General features: G+C 46.4%; 1 protein-coding gene across 2 annotated transcripts in view; it reads left to right on the plus strand.

The window, feature by feature from the left end:
* Window positions 1-23,629, plus strand: part of KCNAB1 (potassium voltage-gated channel subfamily A regulatory beta subunit 1) — a 353,486-nt gene extending 329,857 nt beyond the window's left edge. For both annotated transcript variants that reach the window (XM_004598563.3, XM_004598564.3), the window contains exons 9-14: window positions 1,844-1,929; window positions 3,531-3,651; window positions 4,746-4,840; window positions 14,128-14,248; window positions 18,449-18,537; window positions 23,154-23,629. In XM_004598563.3, the coding sequence (XP_004598620.2) occupies window positions 1,844-1,929; window positions 3,531-3,651; window positions 4,746-4,840; window positions 14,128-14,248; window positions 18,449-18,537; window positions 23,154-23,243 (602 nt within the window). In that variant the 3' untranslated portion in view covers window positions 23,244-23,629. The remainder of the gene's footprint in view (window positions 1-1,843; window positions 1,930-3,530; window positions 3,652-4,745; window positions 4,841-14,127; window positions 14,249-18,448; window positions 18,538-23,153) is intronic.
* Window positions 23,630-27,666: the final 4,037 nt, after the last annotated feature.

The following is a 27,666-nucleotide window of genomic DNA, read 5'->3' on the forward strand; positions in this document are numbered from 1 at the left end:
TTAACACATGTGCTGACTCAGTGGACAGATGCAGGAAGACTCACATCCCCTCTGCTGTAACTGGCCTTGTGGAGGGCACGTGGCCACACCTGCTGAAGGGCTGCAGTGCTCGTCTGCTCTGCTTGCAGAGGCGAGGCTCAGGCTGTTCGCTGGGAAGCCCTTCAGCATTCAACACTAAGCTGGACCGACCATGGCAGCTGTGGCACGCCTCTCATGAACACTGCCGGCTGGCTGGCACTGTGGAAGCAGAGGCTCGAATAATGGTTTTCAGTTTCCACAAATGAGACGTCTACCTCGGCACTCATCTCCATTTGTACAATAAAAGGGAAGGAAATCTTATAATTTCTTTATCAGATTTTTCTATGATTTATTTATTTGAAAGCCATCACTTTCCAGATGGCTGTAACGCCTTGGACCAAGCCAGGCTGAAGCCACATTTGATCTCTGCTGGGGTCTCCTAAACAGGTGGCGGCACTCGGGCCATGCCCTGCTGATCTCTAAGGCGCATTAACAGGGTGCTGGATATGAAACAGAGCAGCTGGGAGTTAAATCAGTGCCCGTATGGAAACGGCAGCCCTGAAGGCCACACCTCACTCTGTGCCACCACTCAGGCCCCCGGATGTGTTTTAGAAATGGAGAATGAAGTGTCATAGTTTTAGCTGCTGAGTAATAATCTGATACCTGGGACTCCTTCACCAACCAAGAACAATACTTAGCTTATAAATCAAAATCTGTCTGTGCTGGACAACGTGAATGGAAGCACGTCTGTGATCACACGAAGAATCAGCAACTTACATTCGCTGATACAAGCCCTACAAGCAAAGCGTGTACCCTGTCAATTAAGGCTCGCGCATCAAAACGAAAGAACACACTTAGCCCAGCTATACCTTGAGACAAGGGCAACAACATTCTCTGGAAAACACTTAGCCTACTCAACAGCCAGAGGCCTGCGACCTGTGGGAAGTGTCAGCCGAGCTGGCGTCCTGGGTGTCTGCTTAACCTGCTCTGTAAAAAAAAATATCCAAATCTGTCTGGGAATGTTCACTCGGTCAAGCTGAAGCGCCTCGTGCTCTTCAGTACTGCTTCCTTCCCATCCAACTCTGCCAAAAAGAGTAGCAGAACTCCACCCGGCTGGGGAAGGGATTTGTTTTCCCGTTTAGGAAGTGTGATGTCAGGCTGAAAGAGGCCGATGAGCAAACTGGGTGGAACCATCAGCAGGCCCTGGTGAAATCAATGACACGGGTGTCTTAGAACAAAATTCAGTTTCAAGTGGTCAAGGACAGGGTGTGTCATTGTGGGCTGTGAGCCACTGTGGCTTCAGCTGTCTGTTCAGCATTTAATATGTTTATCTTTGCACTAAACAGATTGTTGTTGATTCATCACTATTAAACAGCCCGCTTGCTGTGAGGGCCAGCTCTGCAGATCCAACATGCAAAGAAAGACAGGCCTGCAACCCCAGTGACCTTCCCCTCCGCCAAGTCAAAACAGACGCCTTCTGCCTCCTCTCACTTCTCACTCTGTGGCCAAGACATTCAGGTTCTGACAGAGGCTAATCATGTATTCTTTCATCAGGCCAGGAACTACCCAGCAACAAAAATAAAGGAAGAACTTAAACGGTCATTGTTTTTTCATACCATTTTCTGTTGTTGCCACAAACTAAAAACAGAATGCCAGTTTGCCCAAAAGTACTGCCAGCCTCCAAGCCAGTTAGATAATGCCAAAGTCAGTGCATGAATCAAACAGCTAGTTGCATTAAACTTCAAACTTTTGAGAAGAAGGGAAGAAAAACATTAATTTTGAGAAGTAGAGAAACCCATGAAATGCTCTCTGTATGATCTTCCAGAGATTGTTCGAGCCATGACACATGTGATCAACCAAGGCATGGCAATGTATTGGGGCACCTCACGGTGGAGTGCTATGGAGATCATGGTAAGCTCATTTCTGTATTTTTATTTCTGCTATATTTCTTTTTCTAAAGATTTTATTTATTTTTATTGGAAAGTTAGATATACAGAGAGGAGGAGAAATAGAGGAAGATCTCCCATCCATTGAGTCCTACTCCCCAAGCAACCGCAATGGCTGGAGCTAAACTGATCCAAAGGCAGGAACCGAGAACCTCTTCTGGGTTTCCCATGCAGGTGCAGGGTCCCAAGGCTCTGAGCCATCCTCCATTGCTTTCCCAGGTCACAAGCAGGGAGCTGGATGGGAAGTGGGGCCGCTGGGATTAGAAATGGCACCCATTTGGGATCCCAGCCTGTGCAAGGCAAGGCCTTTAGTCACTAAGCTACCGTGCCAGGCACTGCTATTATATTCATTTTAATTTTTTCCAATGATAGAGAGCAACCAGTCTGCCAACTGCTTGTTCACTCCCCAAAAGCCCACAATACCCAGGGCTGGGCCAGGCCAAAGGCAGGAACCATGAACTCCATCTGGATTTCCCATGTGGTGGCAAGGACCTAACCATTTGAACCATAATCATGGATGCAAGCATTGCAAGTGGTTTCCCAACAGTCCTAACCAGGCCAAACTCCACACTGGTCATTTCTATTTTTTAAAAAATATTTCTTTATTTATTTGAAAGTCAGAGGGAGAGGCAGAGAGAGACAGCTTCCATTTGTTACTCCACTCCTTAGATGGACACCATGGTCAAGGCTGGGCCAAGCTGAAGTCACAAGCTGGGAGCTTTACCTGGGTCTTCCACATGAGTGGCAGGCGCCCAAACACTTGGGCCACTGCCCACATTTGCCCAGGCCCATTAGCAGAGAGCTGGGTCAGAAGTGGAGTGGCCAGGACACAAACCAACTACCATATGGGATGGCAGCAGCCCAGGCAGTAGCTTCACGTGCTATGCCACAGCACCAGCCTCCTCATTTCTATTTTTAATTATGATTGAATATCTTATGATTGTTTTCAGATACATGTATAAATAGCAAGGTATTTTGCAAACTTGTCCCACAATCACTCTGGAACTGGAATTCTGAGGTCAATTCCATCTTTGCAGAGTCAGATGTTGGGGCTAGAGCTGATCAGTTGAGACAACAGGGAGGACTTAGATCTCTGATAGGCACCATGTTTTAGTATCTTCTCTGGGAGCAAGAGAGTACAGCGAGTATTACAGCTAATGAGACACATGAACAGTATTCCAGTCTTATAAAAATGGGATCACTGAATAATTATACTGTTTATAACACTAATTACAGATCACATGTATATGTGAGTCATATTTTTATTTCTTTAGGATTCTAAAAACAATCAAACCACATTTTCCTTATAATCTATAATTCTGCTTGGACAAATTTGCCCCAGACTTTACTCAATACTGAAACCTTCTCAAAAAACAGTAGGACTTCCCCCATTCGGTATTACTGTCAGTGGCATTGATGGGCACAACTTTGCTGGCTATTTGACATTTTACATGCTTTCCTGGCTTATATTGATTTCCTTAAAATGAACACTTTACATGCATATGAATCACAGGGAAGCCTATTTCGCAACACTATAAATTCACCTACAATCTCATTTCTCCCTAGGAAGCCTATTCAGTAGCAAGACAGTTCAATATGATCCCGCCAGTGTGCGAACAAGCTGAATATCATCTTTTCCAGAGAGAGAAAGTGGAGGTCCAGCTGCCAGAACTCTACCATAAAATAGGTAATCACCAAAATCAAATCTTCCAAGCATTTTTAGCAACAGGGATTCAGTGGCTGTGAGAACTCAGCATTGATGAAACAATGGCAGAATCCAGTGTGCTGGTATGGGGTCTCCAGAGCATCGGGGACGGAGGGCCAGCAGGGCTGGAAACGGGCTGGCACAGAAGTGTACTCAGTAGGTGTTCAGAAAATGAAGGGAAGGACCTGCTCCGGTTTCCTGGGGTGCCTGCTCTCAGCCCAGCCTTCAGCTGTGTGCTGACAATGGCTGCCTTCCCAAGAAGCCACGCTCACACACACCTATGTGAGCATCTCCAGTGTGCCTGGCACTGTGTTCCACACGTTTTAAAGCAACAAAGAGGGAAGGCACTCCATGCTTATGTAGGTAGGTAGTCATTCTTACAGAGAGGGGGAAACATGCACACATTATATAGGTAACAAACATGGACAATAAAAATACATTAAGACAGGGGGAAAGGAGTAAGCCACAATTTTAGGCTTATGTATCCAAACAATTTCCAGAAACACCTTTCCTTCCTAAGACATAGATGTTCAGTCAGAAAATGCTGGGTAAGAAAAGAAAAAAAAAATCCAACAGGAGTGATGCCCACTCCTCTCGCTTTGCTATCACTTGCCAAGTGTTCACTGTGGAAGAGGCACGTGCTCCTGCTGGGTGCTGCTCTAGGTAGGGCACTGAGCACACACACAAAGCACCTAATTTCTGTGCAAAAAAAACCCTACTTGCCTCACAGCATAAACAGAAATGTGAATTTTGGATATCAAAATCTCTTGGATAAGCCACATTTTCAGGCACGCTTCCATGTGGGACTTCAAAACATCTGTGGAGATACTGAATTAAAACAGAATGGGCAGGGGCCATGAACTTTGTAAAGCCCTCTCCTGTGGCTCCCACCCAAGAACTGACAGTGCCGGCTTACTTAACCCCTAAAAGACTGGGTCACGGTTTGTAAATCCTTGCGTTGTAAGGCACTAACTCATCTCTCTGGCCGGCTTGCCTCCTGAGCTAACCAAGCTCTGTCTTAACATTTACACCTCTGATCCCAGTTAACAACAGCAACTTGTTTCTTTCTTCCATAGGAGTTGGTGCAATGACATGGTCTCCCCTTGCCTGTGGAATCATCTCGGGAAAGTACGGCAACGGGGTGCCCGAAAGTTCCCGGGCTTCCCTGAAGGTATGCCTTAGAAAAGTCCGGGAGTGGGAGGGAGGGAGACAGATGGGAACAGCTCGGCAGTAGCCCGGGGCTTCCCGGCCCAGGCAGGCCATGGCCTCAGCCCGGCAGTGGCCGCTGGCAGGCTCCCCTGCACCTTCCGGAGGACTCTGCTGCTGGCCAGACATCAGTCAGCCCTTCCTAATCTGCCTACACAGAAAATCCTCCTCCTCTGGGAACTGGGACCAAAGTGCACACTGACCTGCTTGGACTTGTAGAGCTCAAGTCCTCTGTGGTTATTCATCCTTATGTTACAGCAAGCACTTCCTTCCTACTTGGGGGCTAACAAAGCATAGAAATTCCTCTTCTCTATAAGGTCTGCTTGTCCTTTTCTTTGACAAAATGAAATTCAAGCTGTGGCAGCTTAATCCACAGCAGGCAAAGGGCAGCAGCTAAGTATGGCCTGAGGTTGGCTGAGAGTTCCTATTGTGTGTTGGCAAGCAGGGGAGAGAAGGGTGGGCCTCAGCAGACAGACTCAGGCAGAGCCTCCATTGCCAAGGCTCTGTGGCTGGGGGTTGCAGAGATCAACTCTGGCTGTTTGGCCTCTGGCCTTAAACCCTGCTCTAAAGCATAAAGATGTTCAAGACCAGAGAAACAAAATTACTTCCACTCAGACAGTTTGATGATCAATTTACTTGGAGAGTACTCCAAACATCTCTCCTTATTAATAACAACATGACTATTTTAAAAAACTTGAGAGAAACATGCGACATCATTAGAATCACAGATTACTCTGTGATAGCAAGGGAGGCAGAACAGAGGTATTGTAAACATTCAGACAGAACCCAGTTCTAGGAGGAAGCATGTGTTGGCTAGGCCTTGAGCCACCCTTGGCACAGAGTTAGCGGGAGGACAGCTTAGGGAAGCCCGCATCGCCCACCCTTGCAACAGTGTGGCCGTGCCCATCTCAGGCTTCCCCAATTAAAACCTTCTCAAGGCATTGGTCTTTTCCCATCCTTTTTGCCTCCAACAGTTGAGCTTTTAACTTGTTTGTCCTCTAAAGCAACCCAATATAAATATCTCCTAAAGCATGTTGACATAATCCTGTTTCTAGTTTTGTATTATCATAAGAAACAATTATCCTACAATATTGAATAAGGTCATGAAAACTGAAGATTATTTTGAACCAAATCTAGGCAAGTCAATCAAGAAACACTGAAGGAACCTTAGGAAAGAAGGTATGAACAAGGAAGGGAGGAGAAGGGAGGAAGGTAGTGAAGAACGGGGGATGGAGGGAAGGAAGCTTTGAGAACTGGGATGCTACTGAGCCCTCAATGTGCCAAGACCCAGGCTAAGTGATTTCACTCATCTCCGCTTATCCTTACAAAGAAAAATGGATACAGGTGGTTTTCAACTTGTTGTACCAGTTGTTGGTCAACATACAATGGCGTTGTATTCCCAATAAACACACAGTAAATTGAAAATAATCTTTTTTTAAAAAATTATTTATTTTTATTGGAAAGTCAGATTTACAGAGTAAAGGAGAGACACACAGAAATATCTTCCATCCGCTGGTTCATTCCCCAAGTGGCCAGAATGGCCTGAGTTGAGCCAACTTGAAGCCAGGAGCCAGGAACTTCTTCCAGGTCTCCCACACAGGTGCAGGGTCCCAAGGCTTTGGGTCTTTACCTACTCCTTGCCCAGGCCACAAGGAGCAAGCTGGATGGGAAGCCGACCTTCCGGGATTAAAACCAGCATCCATATGGGCTCCTGGGCATGCAAGGCGAGGACTTTAGCCACTAGGTTACTGCAATGGGCCCATAAATTGAAAATATTCTAAGCTCAAACTTCACTTACTATTTTAAAGCTTCATTTATATACATATCTATTTATATGAAATGTAGAGTAACAGAAAGGAGGAACTAAAGAGATCTTCCATTGTCTGCCTCCTCAAATGACTGCAGAGGCTAGGACTGGGCCACACCAAAGTCAGGAGCAGGGACTTCATCTGATCTCCTATATGGCTGGGAGGGGTCCAAGCATGTGGGCAAATCCTGCGCTGCTTCCCCAGGTGCGTTAACATAGAGCTGGATCAGAAGCAGAGCAGTAGAAACACCAACCACCTCTCCAATAAGAGATGCTGATGCTGCAAGCAGCACTGTAACCCTCCGCCCCACAACACTTGCTCATGAACGCACATTTAATACAGCCAATTACTGCACATCAAATTAGCCAACAGTTGGATCGAATCATGTAGTACAAAGTTTATGTTATCCTGAAGTGTTAAATCCCTCATGTGCCTTATTGAATACTGTCCTAAAAGGGGAAAGCTGAAGGATGTAGTGAAGTTGGAAAGTCACACGGAGAGCCATCACACAATGGGCACCCTCTTTCAGAGGCTAGCCAGGTAATCCCAGTCACCGCCACACACACTGGGTGCTCGCTTTCACTCTGCCCCTCCTTAAGGGCAGACTTCTCCAGATGCATAGACTGAAACATACAGCAAAACCATCCAAAACCAAAAACTCATAGCAGAACAAGTTGATAACTAGCATCTGGGCTTCCTGACTTAGTTAACTATCTCTCTCACAGACATCTTAGATTCCCTCAAATCCAGGTTTTGGGTTTAAAAAAAAAAGATTGTATCCATTTCTTTGAATCTCAGAGTATCAGAGGGACACATAAAGAATCCATCTTCCATCTGCTAATTCACTCTCCAGACAGCCTCAATAGCCAGAGCTGGACCAAAGCCAGCAACCAAGAACTCCATTTGTGTCTCTAATGTGTCAACAGCAGGTTTATAAAGGAAGGGGGAGCTCAGTGTCTGATCGTCCAAACTGCACCAGTGTTTGGGGAAAACCTGCACAAAGCCGAAAAAATTTTTTACAAATGCACTAGTAAAAGGAGAAAGCAGGGAGTGGGAGAGGGAGATACAAATTATTTGACGGTGACTAAGTCATCTCCATGTCTACTGAAACACCCTTAACCGTAAACGTGTAGAGCTCTCACCACGGAGAAAAACAGACAATCATACAGCACATTTCTCTCACCAGGCTCTACATAGCCAACCGAAGTGATCTGGAGTAACACATGCGCCCTTAGAAAAGCCACCTAGGTAGATTTACAAAAATCAAAACAATCAAACACAAAGGACTCCATGGCTAAATCCTCACCTTGCACATGGGTGAGTATTATCTGGGCACAAGTTCATATCCCAGCTACTCCACTTCTCATCCAGCTCCCTGCTTGTGGCTTGGGAAAGCAGTCGAGGACGGCCAAAAGCCTTGGGATCCTGCGCCTGCATGGGAAACCTGGAAAAAAAACTCCTGACTCCTGGCTTCAGATTGGCTCAGTTCCAGCTGTTGTGGCCATCTGGGGAGTGAGCCATTGGATGGAATATTTTTCTCTTGGTTTCTCTTCTCTCCATAAATCTGATCTGTCCTTCTAATAAAAATAAATAAATCTTTTAAAAAAAAAGAATTGAACACAAAATAAGCAAATATTGGAACATCCCTAACAGCATTAAAAAAAAAAAAAGATAACTAGCTGGATAAGTTGGTAACTTCAATCTTCCAATAAAGAATATATAAACATGCAGCACTGTGATACCAATAAAAAATCAAGATGACATTATTTTGTGTCTAGGTATTACACTGCAAGTGAAGGATGAGTTACCCCAGTATGAAAAATACTCATGTTCTGGCTCCTTCACTTCCAATTCGGCTCTCTGCTAATGGCCTGGGAAAAGCAGCAGAGATGGCCCAAGTGTTTGAGCTGCTGCCATCTGCATGGAGACCCAGACAGATTTCCTAAGTCCTGGCTTTGGCCTTGTGCAGAGTTGGCTGTTGGGGATATTTGGGGAGTCAATCAGTTATGGATGGATGGGTGGGTAGGAAGGGAAGGGAAGGGAAGTGAAGGGAAAGGAAGGAAAGGGAAAGGAAGGATAAAGAAATTCATGTCAACAGCTGACTTCAGTGCTGAGCAGTGCAGTAATACTTCTTCCAGCCTCTTAGATGTGTCCAAATGGATGTCCCACAAGCATTAGTGTTACTTAATGGAATCTGTCCTTAACCCCCTGAGCCTGGCCTTCCTTTTTGGCTAACTGTACATCCACCCACCCATTTGGTTGTCCCAATCAGAAGCCAAGGCATTATCTCACACTTTGTTCTTTGCCTTCCTTGCTCTTGCCCAAGAATGCACCAAATCCTCCAGAACACATTGTCTCAGGGCCATCCCCAACTTAGCCTTCGATTAAATCTTCATTCCTTTTTGCCAGACTTACAGCGGTAGCCTCCTAAATGTTTTTTTTTATTTTAACTTTTTATTTCTTTATTTATTTATTTATGGAAAGGCAGATATACAGAGGAGAGACAGAAATGAAGATCTTCTGTCTACTGATTCACTTCCCAAGTAGCCAAATGGCCAGAACTGTGCCAATCTGAAACCAGGAGCCTGGAGCCTCTTCCAGGTATCCCATGCGGATTACAGGGTCCCAAGGCTTTGGGCCATGCTCGACTGCTTTCCCAGGCCACAAGCAGGGAGCTGGATGAGAGGCAGGGCTGCCAGGATTTGAACCGGCGACCATATGGGATCCCAGCACGTACAAGGCTAGGACTTTAGCCGCCAGGCTACCACACCAGGTCCAAGTTTTCTCTTTTCTCAACAAACCATCACGGTGGCCAATGATCTTACTAAAAGCTTAATGTGACCAAATCATAATTCTGCTTAAAAGCCTTTCATGACTTCCCAATCCCTGCTAACAGGACAGAGTCCAAGCTCCACAGCAAAGCATTCAGGAAATCCCCTGGAGACCTAACTGAGCCTATTTTCCATGCTTGTCTCTTTCCACAACCTACAATATTTTCTGCCCAAAAGCATTGTGCTTTCATTTCCCAGAAAATGCCCTCTTTTTCTTCCTTCTGTGGAACCCCTGCTCATCTCCAAAGACAGACCTCGGCTGCCTCCACTTCTGTGAAGCTTGTCCAACTCTATAAAACAGAGCATTTGCACCACTTTTGTTTTTCCATGAACACTTTGTATAGGATGTCTTTGTTGCAAGTGACAGATCTCAATTCAGACTAATTTAGTTAGAGAAGAACTCTATTGGTCACACAAACAATCCTTGGTAAGGTGGAGTTGGGGGCAGACATCAATGGTGACTCCATCCATGGAGTTGAACTTCACAGAAATTCTTAGTCTCCTCTAGTGCTCTGCCTGTAGGTACAATTTCTTCTACTAGGAGTGGATCTTCTTCATGAAGCAAAAAGCTGAAAAGCTAGTGGTTGCAAGCTTCCATCCTTACAGAGAACAGTATTTGCTCCTTTACTAGCTTCAGTCCAGAGAAGACAAGCCAAGATTAGATCATGTGCCAACTGTGAGATTGATGACAGTGGGGAAAGGTGAAGTTCAATGATGAGCTCAGGTCAATTACGTAGTTGTTGGGTATTTTCCCCAAGACAGCAGTACAAACATGGCTTGTAAGGGAGGTACCGAAGAGGAAACACCCTAGCTACCAAACACTTCTCAAGTTACTACATAACAATTTGTGGATATTTCTAGAGCAGAGAGCTATCTAACTCATCCCAAAGCCTGGTACATAGCTGAGACGTAATAAATATTTGCTGAATGAATGCAAGGACCCGTAAGAGAAGATCAAAAGGCGTGCAGCTTTTAAATGGAAATGAACAGTGCAAATAAAAGTTACTGGAAGCTCTTCCCTGTTGCTAGCAAAACGCTTCCTGGAAAAAAATTTAAATATGCACCCTCTGTTAAAGGAAAACAACAAGTCTGAAAACCTAGTTGAATCCAAGCTGGGAGAAGAGTGAGGCCAGCCTAAAGAGCCCAGATTTTGACATTAAGAAACAAAGGATACTACATTATGGTGTAACTTCAGAAGAAGACTGTTTAGTCTGGCACTTTACCTAGGTGTTTCAACTGTGAAGACTGCTGCTTTGGATCCAAGAGTTGGAAGTTTAAATCGAAGTCTTCAATGATCATGAATGCTAAATTATTTCAGACAAGGTCTGGACAGGCAATGTGAGTGATTCTGCCCATAGGTCTACTGTTCTTTCCTGAGTTCTAGTCCAGGACTAATCACTAGCCATTGCAGGCTGGAGACAAGTCTTATAGACTATCCCCTCCCCAGTATTATTACCTAAAGAATGATCACAGTAATGCAACAAGGTGGAGGAATCCACCATGGGGGGAGGGTTTGGGGAGGGGTGGGGAGAATCCCAGTACCTGTGTCACATAATGCAATGTAAAACTGTATCACATAATGCAATGTAATAAAATAATAATAATAATAATAAAGAGATTCACACACAAAAAAAGAATGACCACAGCATTGAGAGGGCAAAAAAATAGGCTTTAGGAAAACACAGAGGATTTTGAGACACATATGAAAGAGCCCACTAAGCCACAAAGCAATAACTCACGCAACTGTTCCTTTGATAGACGTTTACTAAGGATCTACTCAGCCCTAGACCCTGCTGGCTGCTCAGGGTACGGGGAGGAACTGGATGGTCTCTAGCTACAAGCAGTAGCTCAGGGCCTTGCTGAGAGACAGACCCATAAAAAGATGACTCATAAAGCAATGTGGAGGCCACAAGCACTAGGGAATCCCACAGGACTGCCAGCAAAGCCATGCCGCCCAGAGGCAGAGGTATTCATGCTCAATTGGAAACTGAAGGTATCTAATAACCCATGGAGCTCCAGGTTCTCGAACTCTGCCTCACTGCCACATCGGCCAAGCCCCTCACCAGTGGCAGCCACAGAGCCATGCCTGGAAACTGACAGGAACAAGCTGTCCCTGCCTCCTACTTCTTCAGCTTGGAAAGAAAGGTCGACATCTAATCAGATCATTGCAGTGCAGTAGGGTCAGCCATGCAATAAAGTGGGCAGAGGGGCAGTCTTCCATCTTCTGATGCTTGTATTACTGCCATGGTCAGCAAACTGGGTTAACTGTTGTACACAATGACACCATCAACTTTTTTTTTAAGATTTACTGATTTTCATTGGAAAAGCAGATTTACAGAGAAGGAGAGACTTAGAAAAAGAGCCACTGGTTCCACTCCCCAAGTGGCCACACTGGCCAGAGCTAAGCCCATCCAAAGTTGGGATCCAGTAGCTTCTTCCAGTTCTCCCACAGGGGTGCAGGGTCCCAAGGCTTTAAGCCATCCTCTGCTGCTTTCCTGGGACACAAGCAGGAAGCTGGATAGGAAGTGGAGCAGCCGAGACAAGAACCCATAAGGGATCCTGGCATATACAAGGTGAGGATTTAGCCACTGAGTCATCACATCAGGCCTCTACCATCAACTCTTACAGAAAACACTGGTTGGCTTCCACAATTAATTACTATCTTAATCAGGCCTCATCTTCCCTCCCTCCACTAACATTTCTCCATTTGGACAGTCATTAAAGCTGTTTATTTCTGAAGCAACTTGCGTTTTGCTTCAAAAAAGCAATATAAACATCACAGTCTACTTTTTACAAACCCTAACCTCCATAAATCTTCCAGAGTAAAGCAACAATGACAGCTGAGGGTAGGGAGAGAGGGATTCAATAGATGAATTCAATAAATTAATGTTTGGCCTCTGACTTTTACAAATCTCTCAACTTAATGTTATGTATTTTTGCTGCATACACACATAACGTTTAACCCAATTCTATAGAAAAAAAAAGCACTGCATATAATCAAGTTCTATTAGATTGACAAATAAATTAACCATTCTTTGCTTGCATGACAAACATTCAAACCTCGGGAGCTCTCTTGGTTATAAGAAAAAACAATTATCCAAAAGCATCTGACTAGTAGCTTTCAATATTTTTTTGTTTCTTTGGGTAACATTCAGTTACATTAGTCCATGAAAGATGTTATGAAATTTAAGTAAGGACTGACGATATTTTGCCCATAGAGGACAGCAAAAGTAAGGTTCAGGGCTTTCTCATGCAGCCAGCAGCCAGGTCCCAGCAGGCTGCCCAGGGATCCCCCCACAGCACTCATTGTTTGTAGCTATTCAGCCCTCACCACTGGCACCACCTGTCCTCTCTGGAGGACACCTTTCCTCTGAAAGGGCCGAAGCGTCCCAGGGGCCATGGACAGGAAAGCTTTGGCCACCTCCCCAAGCAAGCTCCCAAGTGAGGAGGCCAACCATAAGCCTCTAAGATGTAGCAGGGGCGCCCTGCCCTTCTCTTTTTAACATTTGCTGAATCATTCCAAAAATCAGTGAATCACAAAACAATGTGGTTACCCTTTTCTTTGGAAACAGTCACAGAATGATGAGAAGAAAAAGGCAAGACAACCCAAAGCCAACAGCCTATTGCAGTCATGTGGGTGGAGTGTCTACAGGCAACTGCCATTGTGGAGCGCTCTGCTGTCGTTGGGAGGTGAAGCCTTACGGCCGCCCCCGCATGACAAATACACTCAGCACAGAACATCCGCTGCTGCTCTGTGCTAGGGGAGTTTAGTATTTTCACTAGAGCAGACCAACATTCTCAGAGCCTTTCTGTTTCTCTGTGTGTCGCAGCTTAGTGCGAGCTGTGCACAGAAGAGACTATTGTTGCCCACATCACAGAGCAGGGCCTCCTGGAAAGTAGGGCACTGAGAAGAAGTTCTGAGCCATTTTTCTCTTTGCATGTAGAAAATTAGGCTCATTTTTTAGTCCACCGATCAGGACCAGGCTTTTTCATAGTTTGTTTTTTGGGTTTTTTGGTGTTGAGTTTCTTTAGTTTTTTGTTTGTTGTTTTTAAAGTCCCTATCAGATGTGCCAGGTCTACTTTAGGAAGAAGCAGAGCATGCTACAACAAAGCCCCACTACAGAAAGAGAGGGAAATTAGGAGTGCATTGGATGCAAGGGAGACGGCGACAGGAAGCACATGAGACAGACTTACTCTGATCAGAATGCTTGGCATCCAGCTTTCGTAGCAAAAAGTAAACAGGCCTCAGTAACACCATTTTCTTCTTCTTTGCTATATTCTAAAATTGGGATATCCCAACACGAAACATCATTCCTTCCACTTGGTACAATATTATCGCTTGTATGTCAAGGTTTTAACTTTAGTTCATATTGATCAATTGGAATCATTAATATTAGTTGAAATCCATCTGTTTTGAACCAAAAAACAAGAAGTAAGACCACGGGAAGCACTTCTTAGCACTATGCCGCAGGTGTCCTTGTCACTGACAAACATGAGGGTCAGGGTCAAGAAGATTCAGGAATTCGCCATGAGGTTCTTTTGCTGAATTAACCCCCTCTGACATCACATCCTCACCAGACACCTCGTTTCAGCGATGCTGTTCTTACCCCTAGTGCTACCAGTGGCTGAAGGAACGAATCGTGAGTGAAGAAGGGAGAAAGCAGCAAAACAAGCTCAAAGACCTGTCCCCGATCGCGGAGCGGCTGGGCTGCACGCTACCTCAGCTCGCCGTGGGTAAGAGCATCGCCAACGGTGAGGGAGGGAGGGAGGGAAGCTTTTGCTGAGCTCCTCTCGGCCCGCACCCCTCTCATGACAAAATCGCCACTGAACAAGACTGCTCCCTAAAGAATAAACTCTTGGTAAGTACTATGAGAAATGTTGCGCGGGCGTCTCCGCGTGGACCTCCTCTTGACTACTTCCCCTCAACCACAGAACCGATAGAGAACATGCCAGTGAAAACACACACATCCACTCAGGTGTCACGGGTGAACTGTGCAGGGACACCCACTGCTCCTGGCTTGAGTTTATATTGTGTTGAAGCTGAGCCAAAGTTGGTGAGAGAGGATAGGAGACGGGGCAACCACAGAGGCCCCAGGCTACTGCCATATGGAATATCAATCCCAGAGGAGCAGCCTTACCCAGAAATATCCCGTGGACCGTGCAAATTGCTCTTCTAAGGCTATGAATTCATGAAAAGGTCATAGTCAGCGGTAACAATTGGAAACTACACACCACCAATGTTCTAGTGGTCATTTAAAAAATTAAGTAAAATTAACCTCAGTTAATTTTATTTAATCCAATATAGACAAATATTACCATTTCAAAATGTAACAAATATAAAAACATTGAGGTACTTTGTGCTTTTTGTTCCCATACTAAGTCTTCAAAATTCAGGACGCATTTGATATTTGCAGCACATCTCATGTCAGGCTGGACATATCTCATGATCAGTGGCCCCAGTGGACAGCAGAATACCCAAGCTTTCAGTTCCTCTGACACTGGGTGCCAGGATCGTGTTGTTCTTGTCTCCTTGAAGGTCAACACAATCCCATGCACACTGTTACCAGCCCTGACCTTACAGGTGTCAATGGTGGGCTTGCACTGCTACTGCCACTTTACAAATTAAGAAACTGAAGATAAAAGAACTGACACACGGTGAGAAAGGAATAAGATGGATGCCCATTCCAAAAAAAATACTTTTTAAGATTAATAAGCAGCAGAAACTGGGACTAATCAGAACACCACAGGATTTCAGACAAGGTCATGAAAAACATCACAAGATAGTTTATTTTGGTGCAAAACAATTTTAAAATCCATGCATGGTTTTTATGTCACATAGTTCCCATCAACTTGTTGAAGAATTCCCAATTACCCAGTGAGATATAAAGTTCAAGACACACATGAAGAAAGGGGTATTTGTCAGTAGCTTGACACCTGTGAAGCTGAGAGCCAGTCACCTCTGACAGTCATGAAGATGGATGAGAAGTCACTTCAGAGGAGGGAACGCAGAAGAAAACGCACCTAAGTAAATGAATGACTGCCACTTGAACTGTTTGTCTTTCTCTCTTTCAAGATTTATTTTTACTTGAAGGTCAAAGTTATAATATATATATAGAGAGAGACGGAGATCTTCCACCCACTAGTTCACTTCCCAAATGGCCACACAGTTTTGGGCTGGTCTGAAGCCAGGATCCAGGAACTTCTTCTGGGCCGGTGCTACAAAAAAACAAAAGCAAAACAAAACAAAACAAAACAAAAACCCCCTCTGTAAATCCTGTCTCTAAAAAAGAAAGAAAGAAAGAAATCAGTGGGCTGGTGTGGTGGCATACAAGCCAATCCTGTTTGTAGCACTGTCATCCCATATGGGTGCCAGTTCATGTCCGAGATGCTCCACTTCCATCCAGCTCCCTGCTGATGTCCTGGGAAAGCAGTGGAGCATGGCTGCAGTTCTTGGGGTCCCTGCACCCATGCGGGGACCCAGAGAAAGTTCCTGGCTCCTGGCTTTGGATCTGACCAGCTCCAGTGTTGCAGCAATTTAGAGAATGAGCCAGAGGATGAAAGATCTCTCTGTGTGTCTTTACTTGTCTCTGTAACTCTTTCAAAAAGAAATAAATGTTTTAAAAGTCAAATATACTTAATGTGATCAGTTAGTATCCCACAATTTTAACAATTATGCCAAAAATATTAACTATTTTACCACTGTGTGTAAAGCAGGTATAAGAGACACTTCACCAAGTTGCTGAGAAAGTGAAACTTGAAAACTTATAAAGCAAAGAATAGATGCTCCGGAAGTGGTAATGCTGATGTTTTGTAAAGAATCAGACACCCCCGACCGGAAGCTCTGTCAGCCTTGCTCAGGCATGCATTGAGAGGAATGTGCAGAAAGAGCAGCACACTGCACAGCCATGAACGTGTGCACTGGGTGATCATACGAACGGGAGTGTAGTCAGCTTCCACATCCTTAGATTCTGAATAAATGGACTCAACCAACCTCGCATCAAAAAAGGAAGGAAGGAAGGAAGGAAGGAAAAACTGTACCTGACTGTGTAGACTCCTCGTTACTATTCCCTACACAACACAGCAACTACTGCATTGTGTATACATTGTATGGGGTCTTCCAAGTAATCTACAGATGATGTGACGACTAAGAGATGATGTGCAAAGGTTATGTGTATATACAAGCATGGCCTCATTTCATATAAGGGATCTGAACGCCTGGGAAGCTTGGTATCCACATGGAACCAAGTCGCCAGACACATTCACTGGATGTGAGCCACACATGCAACGCTCTCTTTACAACAGCTCAGCTTAAATTAAAACATGCTTTGCACCCCCACCTTTTCCTTGCTCAAACCCTTAAAAATAAGTAGTTTTGTTTTTAACCACAGAAGCCCCAGAACCAAAAGGGAAATGATTTCCAGTCATCTTGCTTTTGATCTGCTCTGAGAGTTGGGGTAGGGAGATCCGGGGGCAGGAAACAAACTGCTTGAACCTAACTGTGACGGCTCCCCAAGTCGCACACCTATAATAAACAGACGTTTCTGAGTGAGCTTGCTGGTAACACTCAATTAGGGATGCTAATTTTCCACAGAGCTGCAGGTGTTAACCGTGGGCGTGGCCACCTCGGCCCAGTGGGTTTTCTCGCATCTGGCAACCTGTCAGGGCAATCAGCAGCTGCCGACATCATATGGTTTATGGGCAATGGTTTGCTTTGCCTTCGGAATTCCCACTAGGGCCAAGAGAAGTTCTAACTGCAGAGGAAATAATATAGTTCCCCAAAGACAGCCCTAGTTTACTTATCTTAGAGCCTGCACAGAACACTCTACGGTCCATATGGAATGATCTAGTGATTGCCATGAAAGGCCTGAGCTTGCCAACATTAGAGTTACAGTGGACTGCAGGGCCTTAGGCAAACGAGAGCAGGAGAGGTGCTAGGCAACATCCCCCTGTAATCCACGCTGCTGTGCATTTAACAAACTTTTAATAAACTGTCAAATACACGTTCATGTAACAGGAAAGTGAGGAACTAAGGAATATTACACCTGCTAGCTCTAACTTGCTACCTAATGTAGGGGTAAGGTCATCCACCAAGACCAACTGGGGGCTTAAAGGTGGAGGTTACAAGGTCGTTTCAGAAACAGGAAAGAGAGATGCGCCAGGGATGGAGAGAAGCTTGCTAAGTGGCCGAGGTCCAGCGTAGGGGAGCCTGGTGGAGAATGCAAGAGGCAGCCGACCCTGGCTCTGTGGAAACTCCCTCTGGCACACAGCTGCCCTTAGGAGGGGCAGAAATCGAAGCAGCAGAGATGGTGATGTGCTGGAAGAACAGAGCAAGGGGGGAGGGAAAGTGTGGAGGGTTGCAGAGAGGGTCATTTAGATACTGAGTGCTGTCAGGAAGCAGGTCCCTGGGCAACACGTGGGGGGAAGGACCTAAAGAGGCAAAACGGGAGACAGCAGACCTGATGCGAGCCAGCATCCAGACACCTGCAGGCGAGCTTGCTTTAAAGCCTGGCCAACGTCTGCGACCTCTGCGGGTCCCTGAGCAGGGGCATCAAGCAGACCGCACACCTCAATACACAGTAACATTTAGCCCAGGCAGCTCAGGACTGATGCGGCCATTGTACAACAGGAACTTCCTGATGAGCTTGGCTTCTGGAACACGGCGAGCAGTGTCAGTGATGTGAGGAACAAGAACACAGCTGGATTCAGTGCCCCATGATTGAGACAAGAGAGGGAGACCCGAGCCCAGCCTTTCGATGCGCAGATTCTACGCAGCTTCCGTGTACAGCAGAGGCTGTTCAGTCTCACACTCCCACGGTTGCAGATCATCCACCCAACAAAGAGGAGGTCTGAGCTGCAACACGCCTCGCTATAGCTCCTCTTTACAAGCTCACCTAGCAAACGCGGGGACCCTAACCCAGTACTCTTCCTTCACAGCCTGGTGCCTGAGGAACGAGGGTGTGAGCTCCGTACTCCTGGGAACATCCACTCCGGAACAACTCATCGAAAACCTTGGTGCCATTCAGGTGAGGCCCGAAGCCCTTCCGGGCTGACTCCAGGGAGCTCCTGGCCACGGCCTAGCTCTTGCCATGGCTGACCTGCAGGGTCAGGGTAGAGCAGATCTTAGGAGCGCCGGAACAAGCTCCCAGGACCCGGATCCACGGCTGTGCCCTGATTCCCAGGCGAGGTTCCTGGGGCTCACTTGTCAGCTGGGTTTGTGTCCATGGCACACTGTATTCCGGGCCCACACCTGGCACTGACCTTGTAAGCCGACTGCAGCACCTGCTTGAAATGTAACTGTCACACAACAGTACATACACATCAGCCATCCACGCATTCCTTCCAGCAGGTTCACCGCCTCCCTACTGTGTGCCACACACCTCCTTTCTACTCTGAGGCTTCCTAAATGAGGGAACAAAAATAGTTCATGGAAAAAAATTGAGATAGGTATATTTGGAGGCAAAAAAAAATTTTTTAAAGACTCCATGTACACAAGAAGTCTTCATGGAAAATGTGTTATGCAAAAGAAAACTATATAAGATTTTAAAATTTTTTTGTAGCATCACTTCCTTTTTCCATGAACTTTTTGAAGCACCCCTGTATTTCCTCTCCTCGTTGTAACATTTATGATTCAACAGTTTAACTGCGTGACCCTCCTTAGCAATGCAAGGCCTCTGAGGTCAGAGACCTGCGACCTTCCTGCTGTTCCACTGACCTTCCAGTTAGCCACATAGTCTATGACCCTAAATTAACACTTAAGAACTTTCTGCTTTGGGAAATTGCCATTTCAAGAGAAACGGACTCTTCTATTTTGGACTTGAGGCATCATCTCTCCCTAGAAACAAGAGGCCCAACCCCAAAACCCTCACCTCCCGGGAAGCCAGGGGCATTGGAACCTGCCTGCTATGGACAGCAGGAGAAGGGTGGGACAAGGGGTGCTCCCATCTAGGGAGATGGACTAAGACTGGTGCTCCCCAACAGTCACATCTCAGTACTGAGCCTGCACCTCTCCCAGTCCTGCGAGACGCTAACCCCACAAACGATGGCACCCACCACTCCTGCCAGCACCACGACCTGCTGAGACAGGCTCCCTGGAGACCACAACTGTCTCCCAGCTTCTCCCCTGCCCACCTGTCCCTGAAACAAGCCAGTGGCCCCGCTCCCTTTGCCCAAAGGAAGCAGATGAAGGTGGGGACAAATTTGATTAAGCTTAGAAAATCCTTTGTAAAACACAGTCCCACCTGCCTCTGCACAGCCAACAACCCCATCCCTGTCCCACAATTCCACAGGCTCCTTGCACACCTCCCTGCCCCCTACATGGGGAATGCTTTGTTCTGTGACAGCCTGCCTTCTCTCTTTTTCACTTCAGCTCTGGTCCCACCATCCTGAGAGGCTAGGGGAACAGTCTGGCACAAAAGAACTGTAATTCATTCCGATGGTTTCAATTCCACTCGCATTTCTGGAGCACTGAGTCTGCCTGGCACCGAGCTAGGACAGGGAGGAACCCGAGGAGCCAAGGACCAGAGCCTGCCTTTTCAGAGCTCATGAGCAGGTTAAGAGCAAATTAGAACTGTTTCCCTGAATTTATTCAGCAGTTCAGTGAGGATCCATTAGTGGCCAGGTACTAGGGATACCACAGGGCACAAGAACAATATTGCCAGGGGCTTTTCTTCCAACAAAAGACACTGATCAATATAATTGACAAATAAACCTACAGTCTAATTTTAGATAGCAAAAAGGGCTATGGAGTAAACAAATAGGACATCTTGGGAGACTAATTCGGAAATGTATGGGCCTCCATTAAGCAGTCTTTGCAAAAGGCCCTTCTGGGACAGCTGAACTCCAGTGACATTTGCCTTCAACACGCTTTCACGTTGCGTCACACACTCTCGCTCCCATGTGAAGAGTCCGTTCGCAGGTGCCATGCAGAACAGTGAAACAGCCCTTGGATGAGAGGCTCTTCGGCTTGTTCCAGGAACAGCAACCTCAGGCCAGTGTGACCGAGCTCAAGAGGCTGGAGCCAGCCACCACGGGCTCAGCACTCATTCTCCAAGTAACAGACACTTTGGAAGGTTTGCAGAGGGACATGCTCCTATCCGACTGCTCTGGTCACTGTGTGCTGAGAATGAAAGTCAAGAGCAGTCGTCCAGGCAAGAGGGGAGAGAACAGATCCTGCAGGTCTGAGAAAAAGACATCCTGTACTGGAAGGCAGAGGAGTGGGGCTTCCCAGCGTGTGAACACACAGGGTGGTCACTGCCGCCAGAGAGGTCAGACCGCCCAGGGAGAGCGAGAAAGGGAGACCTACTGGGCCAAGTTTCAAGGCGCTTCCCTTCAACTCCGCCTATACACACCTTGCACTCAAGAGGCTGCATTTGGCAAGTGGGGATTGGCCCCCTTGATGTGGGAAAAAGCAGATGCAGAACTTGGGGGCAGACAGAGGGCCAGCAGCACTGACTGTAGAAGCCTGGGACAGTGTGAAACGACAGCATTTGTGAGGAAAGGCCATTTCACAAAGGCTAGGTAGGGCGCTTGTCCCAAGGGATGAAATGGGCGCAAATGTGTGCAAAAGTGCAAGGAGTGTGTGTATGTGTGTGTAAGTCAGAGCCTCACTCGCTGACCACAGTCCACCAGCACCTGCACGGCTGGCCACCTTCCCCTTACCCAGAAGGGGCACACAATCACCTCTCCCGCCACCAGCCCTACAGTCCTCCCAAGGCTCTCCCATCAGTCTCCTCGAGGCCAGGCCCTACACATCCAGGCCATGTGGCTCCCCACTCCACCTCCCCAGAACCTACCCGCCAGCTGCCATCAACGATTCAGTGCCCAGATGTGGCACTGCTCCTCCGCCCGCACAGGGACCATCGCCACAGCCCGGCCAAACCTGCTGCACCCTGACGTCCAGAGTGGCAGTGCCAGTAGCCCTGCACCGCCAGCTAGGCCTCCAGTGCCATCACTATTCCTGCAGGGTAACAGCTGCAATACTGAAGGCCTGCGGGGGTGTTTCATAACTTTATAGGAGTTGCAAATGTTTTAAACATGCTTTAGAAGTCTAGTGACTTCGTCTAGAATTCTGAAAGTATGGCTTCCCTTGAAAATGTTGATCTGATTTTTTTTTCACATTTCATTGAAATGCTTTGCAGGGGGTTTTGTTGCATGTGGTGTTTAAATCTCTTCTGACATGCTGATGTAATAAATGAAGACTTTTCCTCCTCCCATAGCTAACACATTGTATTTAGACACAAAACCCGCAACTAGCCCAGTTTCTAGATTGTGAGCGACCTCACTTTAACACGTGAGCTGCTCAGACCCTCTGGGACACAACGGCAGTGGGAAATCAGCTGGTGCCTTTAGCTTCGGTCAGTGTTACCCAGCACCACGACTTTCCCAGGCTGAGCAGCTCTACTGTTCTGCCAAACCTCCAGACTTCTGAGAACAGCACTAGTGGAGACAAGGTCACCTTGGCCAACATGACTGCTGCAGAGAGGAAGCCGAAACCTCAGAGCCAGTCATAATTGCATTCACCACGGTCTCCACACAGGGTCAGACCATTCCAGAAAGTCAGCCTTTGTCCCTGTTCCTATGGAGCAACGGGTGCCCTTGGCCCAGTGTTCACAGTAAACACTGGTCCGGGTGAGCTCATCCTTTCCCAGACTTCACTTAGCTTGTCCCACAAAGGGCTCTACGCCCTCCATCCAATCCCCTGCAACCATGAAGCTCCACAGCTGCACTTCCTACAGACAGCCCATAGGCACCTTCAACTCCAAACAACCTTACTGCAAGCTTTCTCCCGACAACTTCTTCCATACGGCAACCCTTTAGTCTCAGCCTTGCATTAGCATTATCCTCCAAAACGCCTCTCGCCTCCCATTTTCCCACGCTGCTGTGGCTACCCTCATCAAGGACCATGTTGTTTCCGGGTTGGACTGCGTATTCTAACATGTGCATCCTCTTTCAGCCCCTAGAAGCTGTTGTTCCAACAGCCTCCCAGGGTTAGGTCACTCCCAGACGAGACCTCCTGAGAGGGTTCCCTACTGCTGCAGAATACAGCCCAACTCCTTTGGGTGGCATTTGGGATTTCCACTCTCTCCCCAGCTCCCCCTATCGCTAACTTTGCCACACTCCCAGGCTACTCCATGCCCGTGTGATGGCTGTCACACCCTGGCCACCCTGCACCAAGGTCCTGAAGACAGACTGCAGTGACTGTCCTCTGACCTGTGCTGTGTGCAGGCACAGCTTCTAGCCCCCTGTGGCCCGAGAGCATGAAAGCAGGCTGGGCCGTGTCCAAACGCATAGACACAAAGCAGTCACAGCATATTAAAGACTGACTACAGAAAGAAAGAATGTTAATTTTCTATATTGATTATATGCTGAAATTCTGAATGGAATAAAATGTTAATTTCACTTTAATTTCAAAACATTTGTTATTATATTTCTGTTGGATAGACCCACTTTTATTTCCATGAACTCACTCACTCCTGTCTTCATTCTTCAGTCGGCAAACAAGAGCTAACCTCAAGGAACCCATGAGTTTCCTGGGGAGTTTACATCCCAGCGGCAGCTTACACACGGTGGTGCTTATTAATGATCACAGAGAACATGTGACCAGCAATACTAACCACGTCGTTTGTACTTCTCCTCTTAGGTTCTCCCAAAGATGACATCCCATGTGGTCAATGAGATTGATAACATACTGCGCAACAAACCCTACAGCAAAAAGGACTACAGATCCTAAGGCAATGCATGAGCCCCAGAAGCTGCATGGTTCAATCAGCGGCCTGTCGCCCACAGAACCGCGTTCCTAGCCAGTTCTCCGAGTCACTTAGCAGCCCGCTGCTCAGCCTCTAGTGTCCCTGGATTCTCTGCGGTGTCTGCTGTCACTACCACTGTGCCCCTGAATTACGAGCACATCTGAACACTCACAACCAAGAAATGCCATTCTATTTTCTTACCTCGGACTGGAGTCGCCTGTCCCTGCGCTGTACACCTCACGCTTACGCAATGGGAACAAGGGGGGAAGGCCATCGCTTCGGGCACTTGGTAGTTTAAATGCCGTACAGATCTATTTTTTCAAATAATAAAATCCACAGATGCAGTGTGAATTGTGTAAGAAACAGTAGGATATCCTTGTCAGAAATAAGTTTAGTTTTCCATTTTCACATTCGTATTAGCAAGTTTTGTTTCGCCTGTTTCTACAAAACTGAAATTTCTAGAAACTTGCTCATTACCTTCTAAACACTTAGTGTTGCTTGGCCCTGTGCTGCAATTTACCCAGGGTGTCCAATAGGATCCTAATAATGTTATTTCCTCCATGTATGCGTACAGATGGTAAAAGGATGAACGCCCATAACTTTAGAAATATTACACATAGTTTATGAGGGAAGGAGTTACTGCACCACATGGAAACTTAGCTTTGAATAAAATGTAATGTACCTGCAATTAAGTGTTCTTTTTTACTACATTTTATTAAAACCTGCTTTATACTTTCTTTCAATTGCTTATAGGCAGAGCTTCTGTAAGTTTAAATATTTGAGCTTTAAAAGTAATACACACACTGTTCTGTAGATAAAGCAACCAGAAAGCCCAAGGTTCACTGTTTAACAGCACTGCCATTTTTCTATGTTTGGCATTCCTGAGGAGTTATGAACATGAAGTTAGCCACAGGCTCTCTCTGAATATGCTGGGTCATTGAACTTGCCCAGGGACGAGCAGGATGTTAAAGGCCTGCCTAATTATAGAACTACAGTATATGCACTCAACTATATGCACGAAAGCTCTCTGCATGGACTACATGGACCCGCTGCAGCATTGAGTCGCACTAGCTCTGGCACTACCAGCTACTCTCAAAAAATATCCCACCGGAGAAAACCCGAGACTGACACACGGTGTGTGGGTTATCTGCGGAACAGGAGAAACATGGTTTTCTTTTGAGGGCAGAGGGGAAAGGTGGGAGTAAGGGTGGTTCTTGAACTCTATTTGGACACGAGCATGTACGAAATTCTAATTTATGTGGCCAGGAGGTTCCCCATACAGAAATCACTTTGGGGTTTACAAGAAAAAGAATTGTCTTCAAGTCCTGTTTTCTGTCATCACCTCTGGACATGTATTTCACGGTTAAGTTCTAAACATTAAAATGTTAGCTGGAGATAACATCACATGTTCTTGTCGGTTACTACCCTCTGTATGCTACCAGGGAGCTTGGGGCTGGGCCTGTGGGAATGGGATGGATGGAAATGGATTTCTTCAGTTGTTCCCCGCGTCGTCAGCCCAGGAACTCACTGGGCTGCTAGGTCAGCAGAGAAGTTGTCAACTGGGAAATGCAATTCATTAGCGTTGAGCAATAAAAGCATTTCGTGCATTCAGTCTCACAAACCGCTATCTGATCCTTCATTATAAGGCATGCTTTCTATCTGTAAAACACAGACGACATAAAGTAACTGTCAGCAGCTCAGCAGTGCTGAGTACAGGAATCTAAAGCAAACTTTAGGGCAAGCACTGTGACGCAGCCGGCTAAGCTACTGCCTGTAACACGAGCATGCAATGGGAACACCTGTTGGAGTGCCAGCCACTCCACTTCAGAGAACACAGATGGAATTTCAAGCTCTTGGCTTCAGCCCAGCACAGAGCAGGTTGTTGTGACCATTTGCGGAGTGACCCAGATGAAGATTTCTCTCTCTTCCTTTCAGAGTTAAAAGATTTTCCACCAGCTGGTTTACTTCCAAGATAGTCCTAGCGGTCAGCGCTCAGCAAGATCAAGGTCAAGAGCCAAGAACTGGGTCTCCTCCATGGGTAGCAGGGGCTCAGACACTGTTTTCTCTAGGCCATCGGCAGTGAGTGGATCGAAAGTGGAGCAGCTGAGGCACCAACTGCTGCATATGAGATGCTGGTGACGCACACAGCAGCTTCACCCACTATACAACACTGGCCCCCTTCTTCTCCCTTATTATTGGAAAATAGGTATGGCTAGTTTCTCATTGGATTTTAGAATACTATGCACTAACGTTAAAGCTTCTCAAATTCAACTAGGAGAACTAGCAAATAAGAACCAAACATAGGGTCTGGTACGGTGGCCTCGTGGCTAAAGTTCTCGCCTTGAATGCACCAGGATCCCACATGGGTGCCGGTTCTAATCCCAGCGGCCCCGCCTCCCATCCGCTTCCCATTCAGCCCCCTGCTTGTAGCCTGAGAAAGCAGTCAAGGATGGCCCAAAACCTTGGGACCCTGCACCTGCGTGGGAGACCTGGAGGAAGTTCCTGGCTCCTGGCTTCAGATCAGCTCAGCACTGGCCACTGCAGTCACTTGGGGAGTGAATCATTGGTCGGAAGATCTTCCTCTCTGTCTCTCCTCCTCTCTGTATATCTGACTTTACAATAAAAATAAAATAAATTAAAAAAAAAAAAAAAGAACCAAACACAGATATTACTTAGATGTGGGAACTGGATAGCCATTTTTCCAATAAAGTAAACCCCTGAAACATGTAGCAGGTGAAGCTGCTACCTGTGGTGGGTGCCAGCATCCCATCTGGGCACTGGTTCAAGTCCCAGCTACTCTACTCCCAATCCAACTCCCTACTAATGCACCTGGGAAGGCAATCAAGGATGCCCCAAGTGCTTGCGCCCTTGCATCAACATGGGAAGCTCCTGGCTCCTGGCTCCGAACTGGCCCAGCTCCAGCCATCACAGCCACTTGGGGAGTCAGCCAGCCAGAGGAAGACTGCTCTTCCAACCTTTCTAACACTGCAAAGATCCTCTCAACCTCTCAACCTTAGAGCAACTCCCTGCCCAAGAGTCCCAGGAGGGAAGATCACCTCTTATAGACCAGAGCCAAGTACAACATATGTACCTCCTCGCCTATCTCCAGGCGCAACAGGGACTGGAAGACTCCCTACAGACACGGAAACCAAGGGCAGGAAGGACAGTGGCCCAACGCGGCAGAGCCCTGACACTTCTTCCGGTGCAGTGACAGCTGACAGAAGTGACACTGTCCTGTACTTACCACAGGGTTCTCAGAAATTCTAGGGGAAATCGAAACTGTAAAAATCAAAGTTTAATCAAAGGTACTAGATCTTTCACAAGAATTTTGGACATTAATTCAACCTCTACATTTCAAACTTTGTTTCAATGTCTTTTTCAAGTTGCCACATATCAAAAAAGACAACCAACAAATTTCAACCCAATATTTTTATTTTGCTGTAAACAAGGGAACTAAGAGTAGGAAAATGAAGATGTTCCAGTATTTTGACCTTCTACCTCTCAAGGGTTTAAAAAACAGTAATCGCTTTGAATTCCAACTGCAGCAGAATCTTACTTTGCTGGTATTGGTCTGGAGTCTTCTAAGGATAATTCTGCAGTGTGTTCTTATCTAAATCAGATTCTGCACATGACAAACCTATGTGCCAGGAAGCTTTTTTGGGGCGGAGGAGAATTCTGTGGAAAGTTCTTAGCCAACAGGTAAGTACCAGAGGAATAAATCCTTAATGGAAATTGGTAACAAATGCCTTGTGTGCTTTGGTACAATTATCTTACAGCATAGAAAGTTACAGAAAAGAATATCTTGGGAAAAACTCAGGACAAAAATTTCTACTTATTCTATTCATTTTTGTACATATTTCTGGCTTATTCACTTGAGGAATTCCATTAGTATGAGGCTGCTCCCCCTCTCACCTCTCTCACAGAACACTGGGAATGCTGGTGGGCTTGTCCCCATCTGCAAGGCACTGCCACCTAGTGGCACGCATTTCCCAAAACTCAACAACTGGATAAGTGAATGCGTTCCATCGACAAACTCCTGACCACCAACGGTAAAGTCAAACCAACTACACATGATCCAATGCTGACACTCGGAAAATAACACACCTAAAAAACGTAAAGAACTGCAATTCTGAGACATGATCCTCAGCTGCAGACGGTGATCTGGGCCACTGAGTGAAGGGACCACGGTGCCCGTCTTCCCTCCAGGTGCGTGACCCAGGCCACCAACCTATGCACAGTGAGCAGCAACAACGGAATTCTGATAAACACCCTTTTCTAAAGCTGAAAGCCAATCATCTTACAAAAACAAGTGGGAAATAAAGCTTAGAAATACACTTTCCTTAAGATAATGTTTACAGGAAACTACTAGTTGTGGTCAAAAGCTAACAGTGATATGATATCAATATC

This window comes from Ochotona princeps, chromosome 3 (genome assembly GCF_030435755.1).
Source record: "Ochotona princeps isolate mOchPri1 chromosome 3, mOchPri1.hap1, whole genome shotgun sequence".
Classification (NCBI taxonomy): Eukaryota; Metazoa; Chordata; class Mammalia; order Lagomorpha; family Ochotonidae; genus Ochotona; species Ochotona princeps.